Consider the following 12,957-nt stretch of genomic DNA (forward strand, 5'->3'; position numbering starts at 1 on the left):
TCTTGCTCCCTAAGCAGTTTAGGTGGGTAGCCATCATTGGTCAGGGCCTTCCGTAGCAAGATCAACTCTGCTATGCACTTTGTAGGACTTGAGCAGTGATGGAAAGCGCGGTCGAACACTGTAAACTTCAAGGATGTAAAGAAGATACCGTATTTTCCAGTCTATAAGTCGCACCCCCCTTAAAATTAGTTTTTCAGGATTAAAAAAAAGAGGAAAAAAAAGACGTATATAAGTCACACTGATGTATAAGGCACCTGTTCATTCAATAAGCGATTTAAAAGATATACAGTGATGTTTCACTTCGTGAATGCGGGTCATGCGCAAGCGTATCGGTGCCATTTGTATAGAATTGTGATAGCAATGATGTGGACACTCCAGGCGCATTTCTGCTGTCGTGGTTGGTGCGATGTTCTGTATAAAGTCTAAGGGCCAAAGCATCGTCCCCACATGTCCAATCCTGTATGTGCGAGTGAAAGCGTGCAATGGTGAGCAGAATCGCGCAAAAGGGAGGAAAGCGGGAAGGCAGCTTGGGACGGAGGGAGGGTGGCTTTTACTCTGGTAGCAACTGCATAGTTTGCGCAGTGGTTTGTGCCATATCTTGAAAGCAATCTGCCGATCCAACGACTTTTAGAGTTGGTCGACTCGCGGTTGCCGCCGCTTGCCTTGCTGCTCCACCCTTCTAACACGGCGCTTGGTAACTCGGTCACAAGAAGAACCTGGTACCTCTATAGCCCGCACACAACCCGTAGAAACTGCCAAAGGAGGTTCAACACAGTGCGCTTCGCATGGCCATAGAATCTAATCCAATTTTGATGGCAGTTTTTTCCGAAAAGAAAAAAAATGCATATAAGTCACACCATTCTGTAAGACGAACCGACAAAAAATTCAGAAAAAAGCCGCAAGTTATACACCAGAAGATATGGTAAATATATAGCTGAACACCGAAAGACTAGAGCATGCAGTCCCTCACATATGCCTTTGCATTAGTATTTTACAATGCCAGTAACTAAGTGCTGCCTCTGCACTTGGCAACTGACCACGGCGGCGGTCAGACCTGCGACGCTGCAGAGGGTGCTAAGAATCCCTGGCTCCGGACAGGCCACCATTGGAATATGAACCTGGCAACGTTTAACGTTAGAACGCTATCTAGTGAGGCGAGTCTAGCAGTGTTATTGGAGGAATTAGAGGGTAGTAAATGGGATATAATAGGGCTCAGTGAGGTTAGGAGGACAAAAGAAGCATATACAGTGCTAAAAAGCGGGCATGTACTGTGTTACAGGGGGCTTAGCGGAGAGACGAGAACTAGGAGTCGGATTCCTGATTAATAAGGAAATAGCTGGTAACATACAGGAATTCTATAGCATTAACAAGAGGGTGGCAGGTCTCGTTGTCACACCTAATAAGAGGTACAAAATGAAGGTTGTACAGGTCTACTCCCCTACATCTAGTCATGATGACCAGGAAGTCGAAAGCTTCTATGAAGACGTGGAATCGGCGGTGGGTAAAGTCAAAACAAAACACACTATACTGATGGACGACTTCAATGCCAAGGTAGGCAAGAAGCAGGCTGGAGACAAGGCAGTGGGGGAATATGGCATAGGCACTAGAAATAGCAGGGGAGAGTTATTAGTAGAGTTTGTGGAACAGAATAATATGCGGATAATGAATACCTTCTTCCGCAAGCGAGATAGCCGAAAATGGACATGGAGGAGCCCGAACGGCGAGACTAGAAATGAAATAGACTTCATACTCTGCGCTAACCCTGGCATCATACAAGATGTGGACGTGCTCAGCAAGGTGCGCTGCAGTGACCATAGGATGGTAAGAACTCGAATTAGCCTAGATCTGAGGAGGGAACGGAAGCAACTGGTACATAGGAAGTCGATCAATGAGTTAGCGGTAAGAGGGAAAATAGAGGAATTCCAGATCAAGCTACAGAACAGGTATTCGGCTTTGACTCAGGAAGAGGACCTTAGTGTTGAAGCAATGAATGACAATCTTGTGGGCATCATTAAGGAGTGTGCAATAGAAGTCGGTGGTAACTCCGTTAGACAGGATACCAGTAAGCTATCGCAGGAGACGAAAGAACTGATCAAGAAACGCCAATGTATAAAAGCCTCTAACCCTACAGCTAGAATAGAACTGGCAGAACTTTCGAAGTTAATCAACAAGCGTAAGACAGCTGACATAAGGAAGTATAACATGGATAGAATTGAACATGCTCTCAGGAACAGAGGAAGCCTAAAAGCAGTGAAGAAGAAACTAGGTATTGGCAAGAATCAGGTGTATGCGTTAAGAGACAAAGTCGGCAATATCATTACTAATATGGATGAGATAGTTCAAGTGGCTGAGGAGTTCTATAGAGATTTATACAGTACCAGTGGCACCCACGACGATCATGGAAGAGTGAATAGTCTAGAGGAATTGGAAATCCCACAGGTAACACTGGAAGAAGTAAAGAAAGCCTTGGGAGCTATGCAAAGGGGGAAGGCAGCTGGGGAGGATCAGGTAACAGCAGGTTTGTTGAAGGATGGTGGGCAGATTGTTCTAGAGAAACTGGCCACCCTGTATACGCAATGCCTCAGGACTTCGAGCGTACCGGAATCTTGGAAAAACGCTAACATAATCCTAATCCATAAGTAAGGGGACGCCAAAGACTTGAAAAATTATAGACCGATCAGTTTACTGTCCGTTGCCTACAAAGTATTTACTAAGGTAATTGCAAATAGAATCAGGAACACCTTAGACTTCCGTCAACCAAAGGACCAGGCAGGATTCCGTAAAGGCTACTCAACAATAGACCATATTCACACTATCAATCAGGTGATAGAAAAATGTGCGGAATATAACCAACCTTTATATATAGCTTTCATTGATTACGAAAAAGCGTTTGATTCAGTCGAAACCTCAGCAGTCATGGAGGCATTGCGGAATCAGGGTGTAGACGAGCCGTATGTAAAAATACTGAAACATATCTATAGCGGCTCTACAGCCACCGTAGTCCTTCATAAAGAAAGCAACAAAATCCCAATAAAGAAAGGCGTCAGGCAGGGAGATACGATCTCTCCAATGTTATTCACAGCGTGTTTACAGGAGGTATTCAGAGACCTGGATTGGGAAGAATTGGGGATAAAAGTTAATGGAGAATACCTCAGTAACTTGCGATTCGCTGATGATATTGCCTTGCTTAGTAACTCAGGGGACCAACTGCAATGCATGCTCACTGACCTGGAGAGGCAAAGCCGAAGGGTGGATCTAAAAATTAATCTGCAGAAAACGAAAGTAATGTTTAACAGTCTCGGAAGAGAGCAGCAGTTTACAATAGGTAGTGAGGCACTGGAAGTGGTAAGGGAATACATCTACTTTGGACAGGTAGTGACTGCGGATCCGGATCATGAGACTGAAATAATCAGAAGAATTAGAATGGGCTGGGGTGCGTTTGGCAGGCATTCTCAGATCATGAACAGCAGGTTGCCATTATCCCTTAAGAGAAAAGTGTATAACAGCTGTGTCTTACTAGTACTCACGTACGGGGCAGAAACCTGGAGGCTTACGAAAAGGGTTCTACTTAAATTGAGGACGACGCAACGAGCTATGGAAAGAAGAATGATAGTAACGTTAAGGGATAAGAAAAGAGCAGATTGGGTGAAGGAACAAACGCGAGTTAATGATATCTTAGTTGAAATCAAGAAAAGGAAATTGGCATGGGCAGGACACTTAATGAGGAGGGAAGATAACCGATGGTCATTAAGAGTTACGGAATGGATTCCAGGGGAAGGAAAGCGTAGTAGAGGGCGGCAGAAAGTTAGGTGGGCGGATGAGATTAAGAAGTTTGCAGGGACAACATGGCCACAATTAGTACATGACCGGGGTAGTTGGAGAAGTATGGGAGAGGCCTTTGCCCTGCAGTGGGCATAACCAGGCTGCTGCTGCTGATGATGATGAAGTGCTGCCTCTCATTGTTGCCCGTGAAAACCATTCTTATAGTTACACTTATGGCACCATTTCAAAGTGCCAGACAATTTTTGGAGTTTAACATCCAAAAGCAGCATGCACTGTGGGCTATGAGGGATGTGGTAGTGAGGCTTCTACATCAATTTGGACCCTACGGCACTTCTTCACATGCACACACAAGCATCTTTGCATACCCCCAATATGGCCACCATGACTGGACTCATCCAACATTCCACCAGAATGTTGTCCTGAGGTCAGCAAGGCAACATTCTTTAAAAAGGTACTTGAAAATTTTTATCTTAGTGTACGAAAACCACCAAAGTAGAGGGAAAAAAGGGTTCAAGTCCTCGCTACAAGGTAACATGCCAGTTCATGGCTAGCAAGATCAGATTGAGCTCTTGTTCAAGAACAGATGTATAACTAAGAAAAGTAGTTTATAGGTAGGGTACTTCAGTTTTCAAGTAAAACACGATTATGACGCACTAGTTTTGCCGAAACCTGCAAGGTGGAGAGAAGTAATTAATAAAGAGAAAATGATACATCCACCCAAACGCAGCTAAGTGCTACAAAGGAAACCCATACGGGCTCCTTAAAAGAAAAGCTTCGCAGCTGAAAAAAAAAATTATTCAAGTGCAATGTTTTCTTTCGAGGAACCTGTACGGGTTTCCTTTGTCGCACTTAGCTACGTCTGGGTGGATGTGTCATTTTCCCTTTATTAAAACACGATTATGCCATATTTTTGCACCTTGAACAAGTTTTATGAAAATTGGGTTAAACCCGATTTCTCCCCAAAGATCTGCCCTGCCTGATGGGCAACAGGCATTACAAAAGCAGTCAACATTGCCTGCCTTATGTGAGCAAGTGGTCAAGATATACATACTATATGGGAACAAATATATTCTATTGCGATAAATATTGCAACAATGTCAGCATGAAGTGGGGGCATGACATTGCAGAGAAATGCCAATGATACAGATGACAATAATCTTAATGTATGGCGACTCAGTGCAGTTTTGGCTGCCTGTTGGAAGTAATCCTTCATTGACTATGCCTCTCTGCCAAGTTACGTCAATACTGATGTACTTTCTCTAAAGGATGAGTCTGAACAACATTTCTGAGAATGAAGCCCCGAGTAGAGCATTCACATGTTGGCCTACTGGCAGGACACCATTGCCCGCTACCCTAACCTAGCGAAAGCAGCGCTGACACTGCTCTGCATTACGGACAGCAACTGCCACTTTGAGTTGTTTTCCCAATTAAGGTATGCAAGTTCAAAGGCCCAACTGATATAATATAGACACACAAATGCTCAAAATGTGAATGATTATGTATGTCAACAAGAGCTTGTAAGATAAGAAAAAGCATCACGTCTCTTACAAAGTATGCCTATAAGCACTACTATTTGTCATTTTGTCCCCCTTTGTTTTTAAAGTAAGTGCAGATAACAAAGTAAACAAGGTGTCACCAAGCACATCTGCATTTCTTTTGTTCATGTGGCTTTCTTAAAAAAGTTGCAGTTTTCCCCTAAAGGGGAAGCATTGATTGCAAGAGCAAATTATTAGACAGCTATACTAAGTAATGTTAGTAGTTTATCGGTCGTGTATGGTGCAGTAAATTTTCACTTGCTAACTAAATTAACAAGCGGTCATGCGTGCAAAAGAAAATATGATCAGATCTCACTTGATGAACCCGGACACTTGCTGTGAGAACGCTGGCATGAAAAAAGCAGCAGCAGTAGTGAGCGAATGCTTCGTGCTGCCTCTAGCTTTAATGTGCCTCTGAAACTTAATTACGTTACCTCCAACACTAGGTGTGCAAGAACACAGGACACACGAAGCCACAAGCCATTTCAGGCCCCGGAGCCTTTGTACCCGCTGCAGATTACTTCCAAGATAGGGAGCGCATGGCCACGCTCAGTCGTGCCACGCGCAGCATTAATTGGGCTAGCACACTGACTTGCTACCTTTTATCTTCCACCGCCTTTCGCGCACAACAGTGGTTGAGCGGAAAGACAGTGCACATCAAGCCACCTTCCTTCTCAGCTCGTCCCTTACGTTTTCCCTCGCACCTACAGCATATGGTGCCGGGAGCATGACAGGATCTTAACGCATTGGACTTTACACGAAACATCACAGCCATGGCGATGACAAAAATTCACCTGGTGTGTTCCTATAGCTGCTATAACAATAAAAGTGCAAATAAAGTTGGCCAACGGGGATTTCTATATAGATAAGTTCATCACATGACTTCGAGAAGATTTATTTTTGTCATTATATGTTGCTGCGAGTGAGTTTAATTGTTTAAATGAAATGTTGGTGTCCAAAAGCAGACCATTGCTTCAGTTAATTGTTTGTGAAACTTCCAGAAAAATCCCAAACTTTGGGTCACCAGACAACAAAAACTATTTCTCCTCGATATTCCTATTTAAAAATAACACCCGATTTTGCCGCCCAATATTTAGAAACATACAGGGTTTGTCTAGAAAGTATGGGGAACAAGTGTTTTCCGACATTACTGTACGTCACAGCACGTTTGCACTGTGCATGCACCGCGCATGCACAGTGTTAAGGGATGTGACCTTCAAAACACATTAAGCACCAGTCGCCTGCAAGCGTCCGTTCAGGTTAGATTGTGTTTTCAGTGGACTTCCGTAGAGTCAACTGAAAAGTAGTGGGTGCAAGCACAAAATGCAACAAACAATTGAACAGCGCTACTCCACCAAATTTTGTGTTGGATTAGGGAAATCAGGTACGGAGACATTGGGCATGATTCGCCAAGTGTTCAAGGATGAAAGCTTGTCACAAACTGCAGTTTTTAAGTGGCACAAGCTATTCAAAGATGGCTGAGAGAGTGTAGAGGATGAGCCCTGCGCTGGAAGGCCGTCGACGTCAAGAACCGACGACAATGTGCAACGTGTGCATGAAGTGCTGCATTCAAATCGTCGTTTAAGTGTGCAGGTGGTTGCAGATGAAATTGGCATTGATAGGATGACAGCGCACAGTATTATAACTCAAAATTTGGCGATGCGCAAGATCCGCGCTAAACTCGTCCCGAATGCCTTGATGGACGAGCAAAAGCAGAGGTGAGTGTCTGCGTGCGAAGACCTTCTGTAACACATTGAAGAAGATCCCGGCTTTTTGGACAACATAATCATGGGAGACGAAACTTGGGTATTTGAATATGACCCGGAAATAAAGCAGCAAAGTTCCAAATGGCACACTCCGGCATCAGCTCGTCTAAAAAAGGCTTGAATGAGCAAATCCAGAGTGAAAGTCGTGCTTATCGTTTTCTTTGACGCAAAAGGGGGTGGTCCACTACAAATTTGTACCTGAGGGGCAGACAGATAATGGTGCTTTTTACCTAAAAGTGCTAAGGAGACTGAAGAGAAGGGTCAACCGGTTGAGGCCAGCCAGCGCCAGAAATTGGAAATTGCATCACAACAATGCAACCAGCCACATCTGCACCAACGTCAGCGGCTACATGATGATAAACAGCATTGCGACAATTCCCAAACTCCCTTACTGCCCTGACTTGGCACCAGCAGAGTATTTCCTATTCCCAAAAGTGAAATCCTCCCTCAAAGGACACCACCATGGAAACCTAAGTGCCCTCAAAGAAACTTGTACGTGTGCCCTTAAGGACCTTCCAGAATCCACCTGCCTTCAAGTCGTGGAAAAGCTGTTGGCAAAAGTGCGTAGATGCTCAAGGGATGTGCTTTGAAGACTTTTGAGGCATTGTAGCAATATATCTAATAAATCTATCTTTCCGAAACATTTCCCAATGCTTCTTATACAAACCCTGTAAAACCAGAAAACGAAGGACCCTACTTATAGGCCCTAGTAGCAGTAAAATACAATTAGGGTTCAGGCTGGAATTGAAGAGTGAACAATGCTAAGTGCATATGCAGGTTGAATATTGCATGCCTCAACTGCCAGCTACACACCAAAACACAATAAGAAAATTCATTATTTCTCCATGCTAACAGTTCCCAAAGTATTGCCAACATTGCATTTAATGTAGTACATAACTGCAATGTACACTGCTGTAAAATGTGCATTTGGTGTGTACAAATGCCCATTTCTGACGTGGAAGGTTTGAGTTTCCACTGCATGACCTACCACAGGAAAGGTTGTTCAACATTATTCCTTCTTTTCATTGTCATGGGAAGTGAACTTTGTCTGGTTTGGTGTTTGTGCTGGTGCGAATGGCCATTGGCGAATTTTTTTCCCTGCTCCCAACATTTACAAATGAGGGGATGCAGGCCTTAAATGAGTGAGGGTACGCCATATATGAGTAATATGGTATTACTGAACATTCCACACTTGTTGTTTATGTACTAACTTCTGAACTGTGCAAAATTCAGTTTAATTTCATTACATTTACTGCATTATAATGTCACTGCAATATTTTTTCGCAAAGGCAACAACATTACTGTAGAGCTTCAATAAAACTTCAATTGGGGCTAGTTGGTACATACTCTTATGAAGGTGAAAAATTCAGTCCAAACCCAGGATAACCCACAAAGAGGAGACGAAACAAGCACTGGCGCTGCTTGTCTTGCCAGTGCTTGTCTAGTCTCTTCTTTGCTGGTTGTCCTGGGTTTTGTGCTGAATTTTTACTTTCAAATTACCATAGAGCAACGGCTCAAACGGGTGGGCCGACACGATACTGCACTGGTAAGTGCAATCAACTACTATATATTGATTTAACAACTTCATGTTTCTATGTGCACCCAGATCGTGCTTGGTCTATGGACAGCTTTCCTTGCTTCAAAGGTACCTTGTAAACCACACCTTTCAAACCTTCCACATCACCTGGCACTCTCCTGGTGGTAGCCATACTTCTGAAGATTAACAATATTTGATGAAAGAGGTCAAATTTCTTGTGATTATCTGATTGAGTAATGGATTGACTGCTTGAATGATGAGTCTTAATGTCCCAGAGAAACACAAGGGCTGTGGGAGAAGCTGTATTGGAGGGCTCAAGATTAATTTTGGCCAATTGGGTTTCTGTATAGTAATGCATGTACAAAGCTCAGTACATGTTTCTGTATTCCACCCCCATCAACATATGACTTCCCCAACCCGGAATCGAACCTACGACCTTGTGCTCAGCAGCAGATCGCAACAAAGCCAGATTCTGCTGGCATCCTACTGGCAACACTGAAAATCAGTATAGTTAGTCCTTGCTTTTGTGATGATATTGCCTTGTCTCTTACTTGAGTACTTACGCACACAAAAATGCTTCAATTTTTTAATTCATTCATCTTCATGCAAAGGAACTGCCATGGTGGCATTATGGCTATGGCATTGTGCTACTAAGCTTGAGGATGCGAGATCCTATCCCGGCCGCAGTGGCCGCATTTCGATGGGGGTGAAATGCAAAAGAACCCCAAGTGGTCAAAATACATTTGGAGTCCTTCACTACGGTGTGCCTCATGATCAAATTTTGGCTTTGGCACTTAAGACCCCATAATTTAATTTGCTGACATTTTTCTATGGGTATTACACCTTCAGGATACATTTAATTTCCTTTATTCATTATGGTGTAATGTTTCATGGTACAGTAAAACCTCGTTAAACCGTACCCACTTAAACAATAGTTTCATTTTAAAAGTAGTAAAGTCAACTCTGACTCAGCGGCCATTGAACAAAACACGTGTTGCATCCGCATAAACCACACCAGCTTATTGTGCACGTATCGAGTAGCACATAGTTTTTTTCATTTTTCGTTGTGCAATCACGGCAGTGCGTCATCCCTATTGAGCGGCCTGGTAGAACAAACCTCAGAGATTGGAACAACGGCCTCCAAGCTCCCTATACTTTTGAGCCTAAAGCCACATCAACATCATTTCAGCACCGTGCCAGAGAGCATTGTGGCCATGGTTGCGGCGTCGTGCAAGCTAGGGCTGGCATCACGACGAAGCTCGGATAAAAACATCGGGTGCTCAGCATAAAAGAAAAATTGGACATCATTCTACTATCGAACGTGGCACGAAGAAACCGGTGCTGGCATGCGACAGGGATCTACCATTGACTACGGTGTGTGGCATTTGGAATACGAAGAAGTTGCTTGGCAGCGCTGCTGCAACAACGAAAAGATGTCAGCTACGAGGTTAGACTTTTCGCCATCGTAACCCCTGCTGTTGCCAAAGCGTCGCCTTACGACAGTGATAAAGACGACACGGGAAGCAACAAATTCAGGCCCGACAGTGGCAAAAGAGAGAGAGAGATAGAGAGAGACTCTTTATTAGAAAAACAGAGAATTTTGCCGGCGCATATATAACCGCTCGTATATGCATTATGTCAGCCTCATGAATGAAATTGGCACAAGAACAGCACCCTACAATGCAAAAGGCGCCCCGCGACTTCTACAGCGCTACCGTGCCCGTCCACAGAGAATATTCAATGCAAATGAGGAATCTGTCATGCAAATGTTTGCCGAGAAGAGGGGGCTGGCTGAAAAGCTGGCTCGCAGCTTTGAGTTTAAGGCCTCTGTCGTCGCTGCTAAGCCGCTGCAACATGAAACGAAAATACCACTTTTGTTGCACGAAGTGAATAAATACTGCATGTTTTTGCCCCTTCATCGCACTCTCTCTGAGTTCCCATTTCTGACAGGTAAGTGGGTGATCTCATGCTATTTCAGTTAAGCAGTACTACCGTTTAATACATACTTTTTCAGAGCTCTGGCCAACTATGGTTTAACGAGGTTTCACTGTAATTCAAAAGATGCTAAATTTACTACATGTTTGTTTTTCCAGACTTCTCTTTTTTTTTTGTGAAAACAGTATGGAACCGCATGGATCAGGGATGTTGTAGTAGAAAGTAACACATTTTTTTTTAACTACTGTATTTATGTACTATTATAGCAGACAACTTTCGGTGCAATTTTCTTTTTAAGAGAAGGTGCGCATTAGAATTGGGTAAATACCACAATCCAACATTGTGAGCTACGGTTATTGCTTGAAAATCTTCCTAGGGTGGTCTGAAAATAGGTGTTCTTGACAAGAGATGACATGTACTCAATGCACTCACTGTCCCCTGAGCTCCCCTGGGAAAGATGTCGCCACTAAAGGGGATCGCTATCTGGGTCACTACCTGGGTCACTATCTGGGTCACCATAAGGGTCAGGCGCATGCGTGCTGACTGGGCAAGCTCAAATTATCCAGTAAAGACCAATTTTAGGATCAAGATAATGAAAATATGGGCCTATAGGGGTTTCGCATGCACACATTCTTGTGCAGATGCAAAACCGGCAGTGCAGATAACATGCTAGCATCCATTCCCCTCGCCTCACCATAAATTCACTGTTGCTTGCAAGTTCTCAGTTAGGCTCAGTTCATTTGAATAATGAAGGCTTGTGCTTCCTCTACTCTTACCTTGACCACAAAGGCTTTGTGATAAAAGTTCTCTTTCCTAAAGACAATATGGCAATTTTACATTCGTAGGCCCAGCAGGGAGGCCTCACTGTAGAAATGTCAGTAGGTGGACTTCTCAAATGAGTGCGTTTTTTTTTTCTCAAAGCAGCAAAATTTTGCTTGTGGCAATAGGAAAAAGGCAAAGTCATCACAAACTTTTCCACTAAAACCTTTGTTGTTGTTCCACAGCTGTGGTGCTGCGACAGTGAAATAAGCCCATGAGGACGAGAAAACAATCCAGACTACTTGGCGATATGATACATGTGCACAAGCTCCAAGCTTGCAGCTTTCACTTCAATGCCATAGAAAGTCATCACTGGGTATAGATAGCCTCACTCTGTACAGCATCATACAAACGGCCAGATAATGTCACAACAAGGACTAGTGTAAAGAGTGCAATCAACAAGAGGCAGTGTCCGGTGACTAGGAAACCAAGCCATCAATGCTGTGCCAGGTTTGTGTTGTGTTTTGATTTGGCCATCAGAAAGTGGATACTGCCAAATCAAGGAATGATGTTAAAAGTGAAAGCATCACTTGGTGCCTGGAGAAGTAAGTGTTCATTGCTGCAAATGATTTGCATTACGCCTTTTTGGTCATCAAATGGTGCTGGCGAAGCAAGATTTCTGATGTTAAGTGCACTCAAGAAATTGTCTGACTATGCCAGAGAGTGCAGTTTCCACTCCCATCTCCTGCTCCAAGCTGAAGGATAACAATTTCTCTGGTAGATGAAAGTCAACACTGCCAATAAGCAATGATCATATATCTAAGAAATGAGACAGGTTTCATGGACTTAAACAGACCTAGCTGACTAACCTGTATGCAGCCGCATGTGCACTTTGAGGCTGCCCATGGTGGAGAAAAAGGAAGAGCAGATGTGGCAGGGGTAGTTGCGTTCGCCTCGGTGGGTGCGACGGTGTGTGTCGAGAGTGGACTTCACCGTGAAGGACTTTTGGCATATCTCGCATGAGAAAGGCCGCTCACCAGTGTGGATGCGTATGTGCCGTGCCAAGTCACTTGGCTTCCGAAAACTCTTGGGGCACATATCACATCGGTTGGGGTGCTCAGCAACGGGTGGCTTTTCCCACTCTTGTGTCTCCTGCACACCATTAAGGTCCTCACGATTGAAACGTACAACAAGGCTTAGTTTTAGCAAAGTGAACAAAATGCGACAACTAATGTTTTCATTGTTGTCCACTACTCACTACTACTGTCATTATCTGTAATTATCTATCTACTGTCATTTTGATCATACATTATGATAAAAAAATTAACCTAGTATATTTTAAATTCCCTTAGAGATAAATAAAACGACTGGCCGTTTAAAACAATGAGACAATGCATGTGCTAGTGCAGTGGAAGATGTACCCACGAAGACTTGGTGGTAAAAGCAAAATTCTAATAATAAAATACTAGTTATGTTGCTCCTTTTCTGGACGTCATGACAGAAGGTGAACACAACTAATTAAAGTAACCAATTATTTGAATTAAAGTATGCGAGTTAATGGCAATAAGATTTTTACTGTATGCCCAGTACTGTTACTTATGCTTACACGTTTGTTTTCACTATCTTTCATTTATTTCTTTAT

General features: G+C 43.4%; 1 protein-coding gene across 1 annotated transcript in view; it reads right to left on the reverse strand.

The window, feature by feature from the left end:
• LOC126545794 (uncharacterized) overlaps window positions 1-12,957 on the reverse strand; it is a 155,956-nt gene that overhangs the window by 16,016 nt on the left and 126,983 nt on the right. The window contains exon 20 of the mRNA XM_050193791.3: window positions 12,185-12,467. Coding sequence (XP_050049748.1) covers window positions 12,185-12,467 — 283 coding nt within the window. The remainder of the gene's footprint in view (window positions 1-12,184; window positions 12,468-12,957) is intronic.

This window comes from Dermacentor andersoni, chromosome 1, assembly GCF_023375885.2.
Source record: "Dermacentor andersoni chromosome 1, qqDerAnde1_hic_scaffold, whole genome shotgun sequence".
NCBI classification, from domain to species: Eukaryota; Metazoa; Arthropoda; class Arachnida; order Ixodida; family Ixodidae; genus Dermacentor; species Dermacentor andersoni.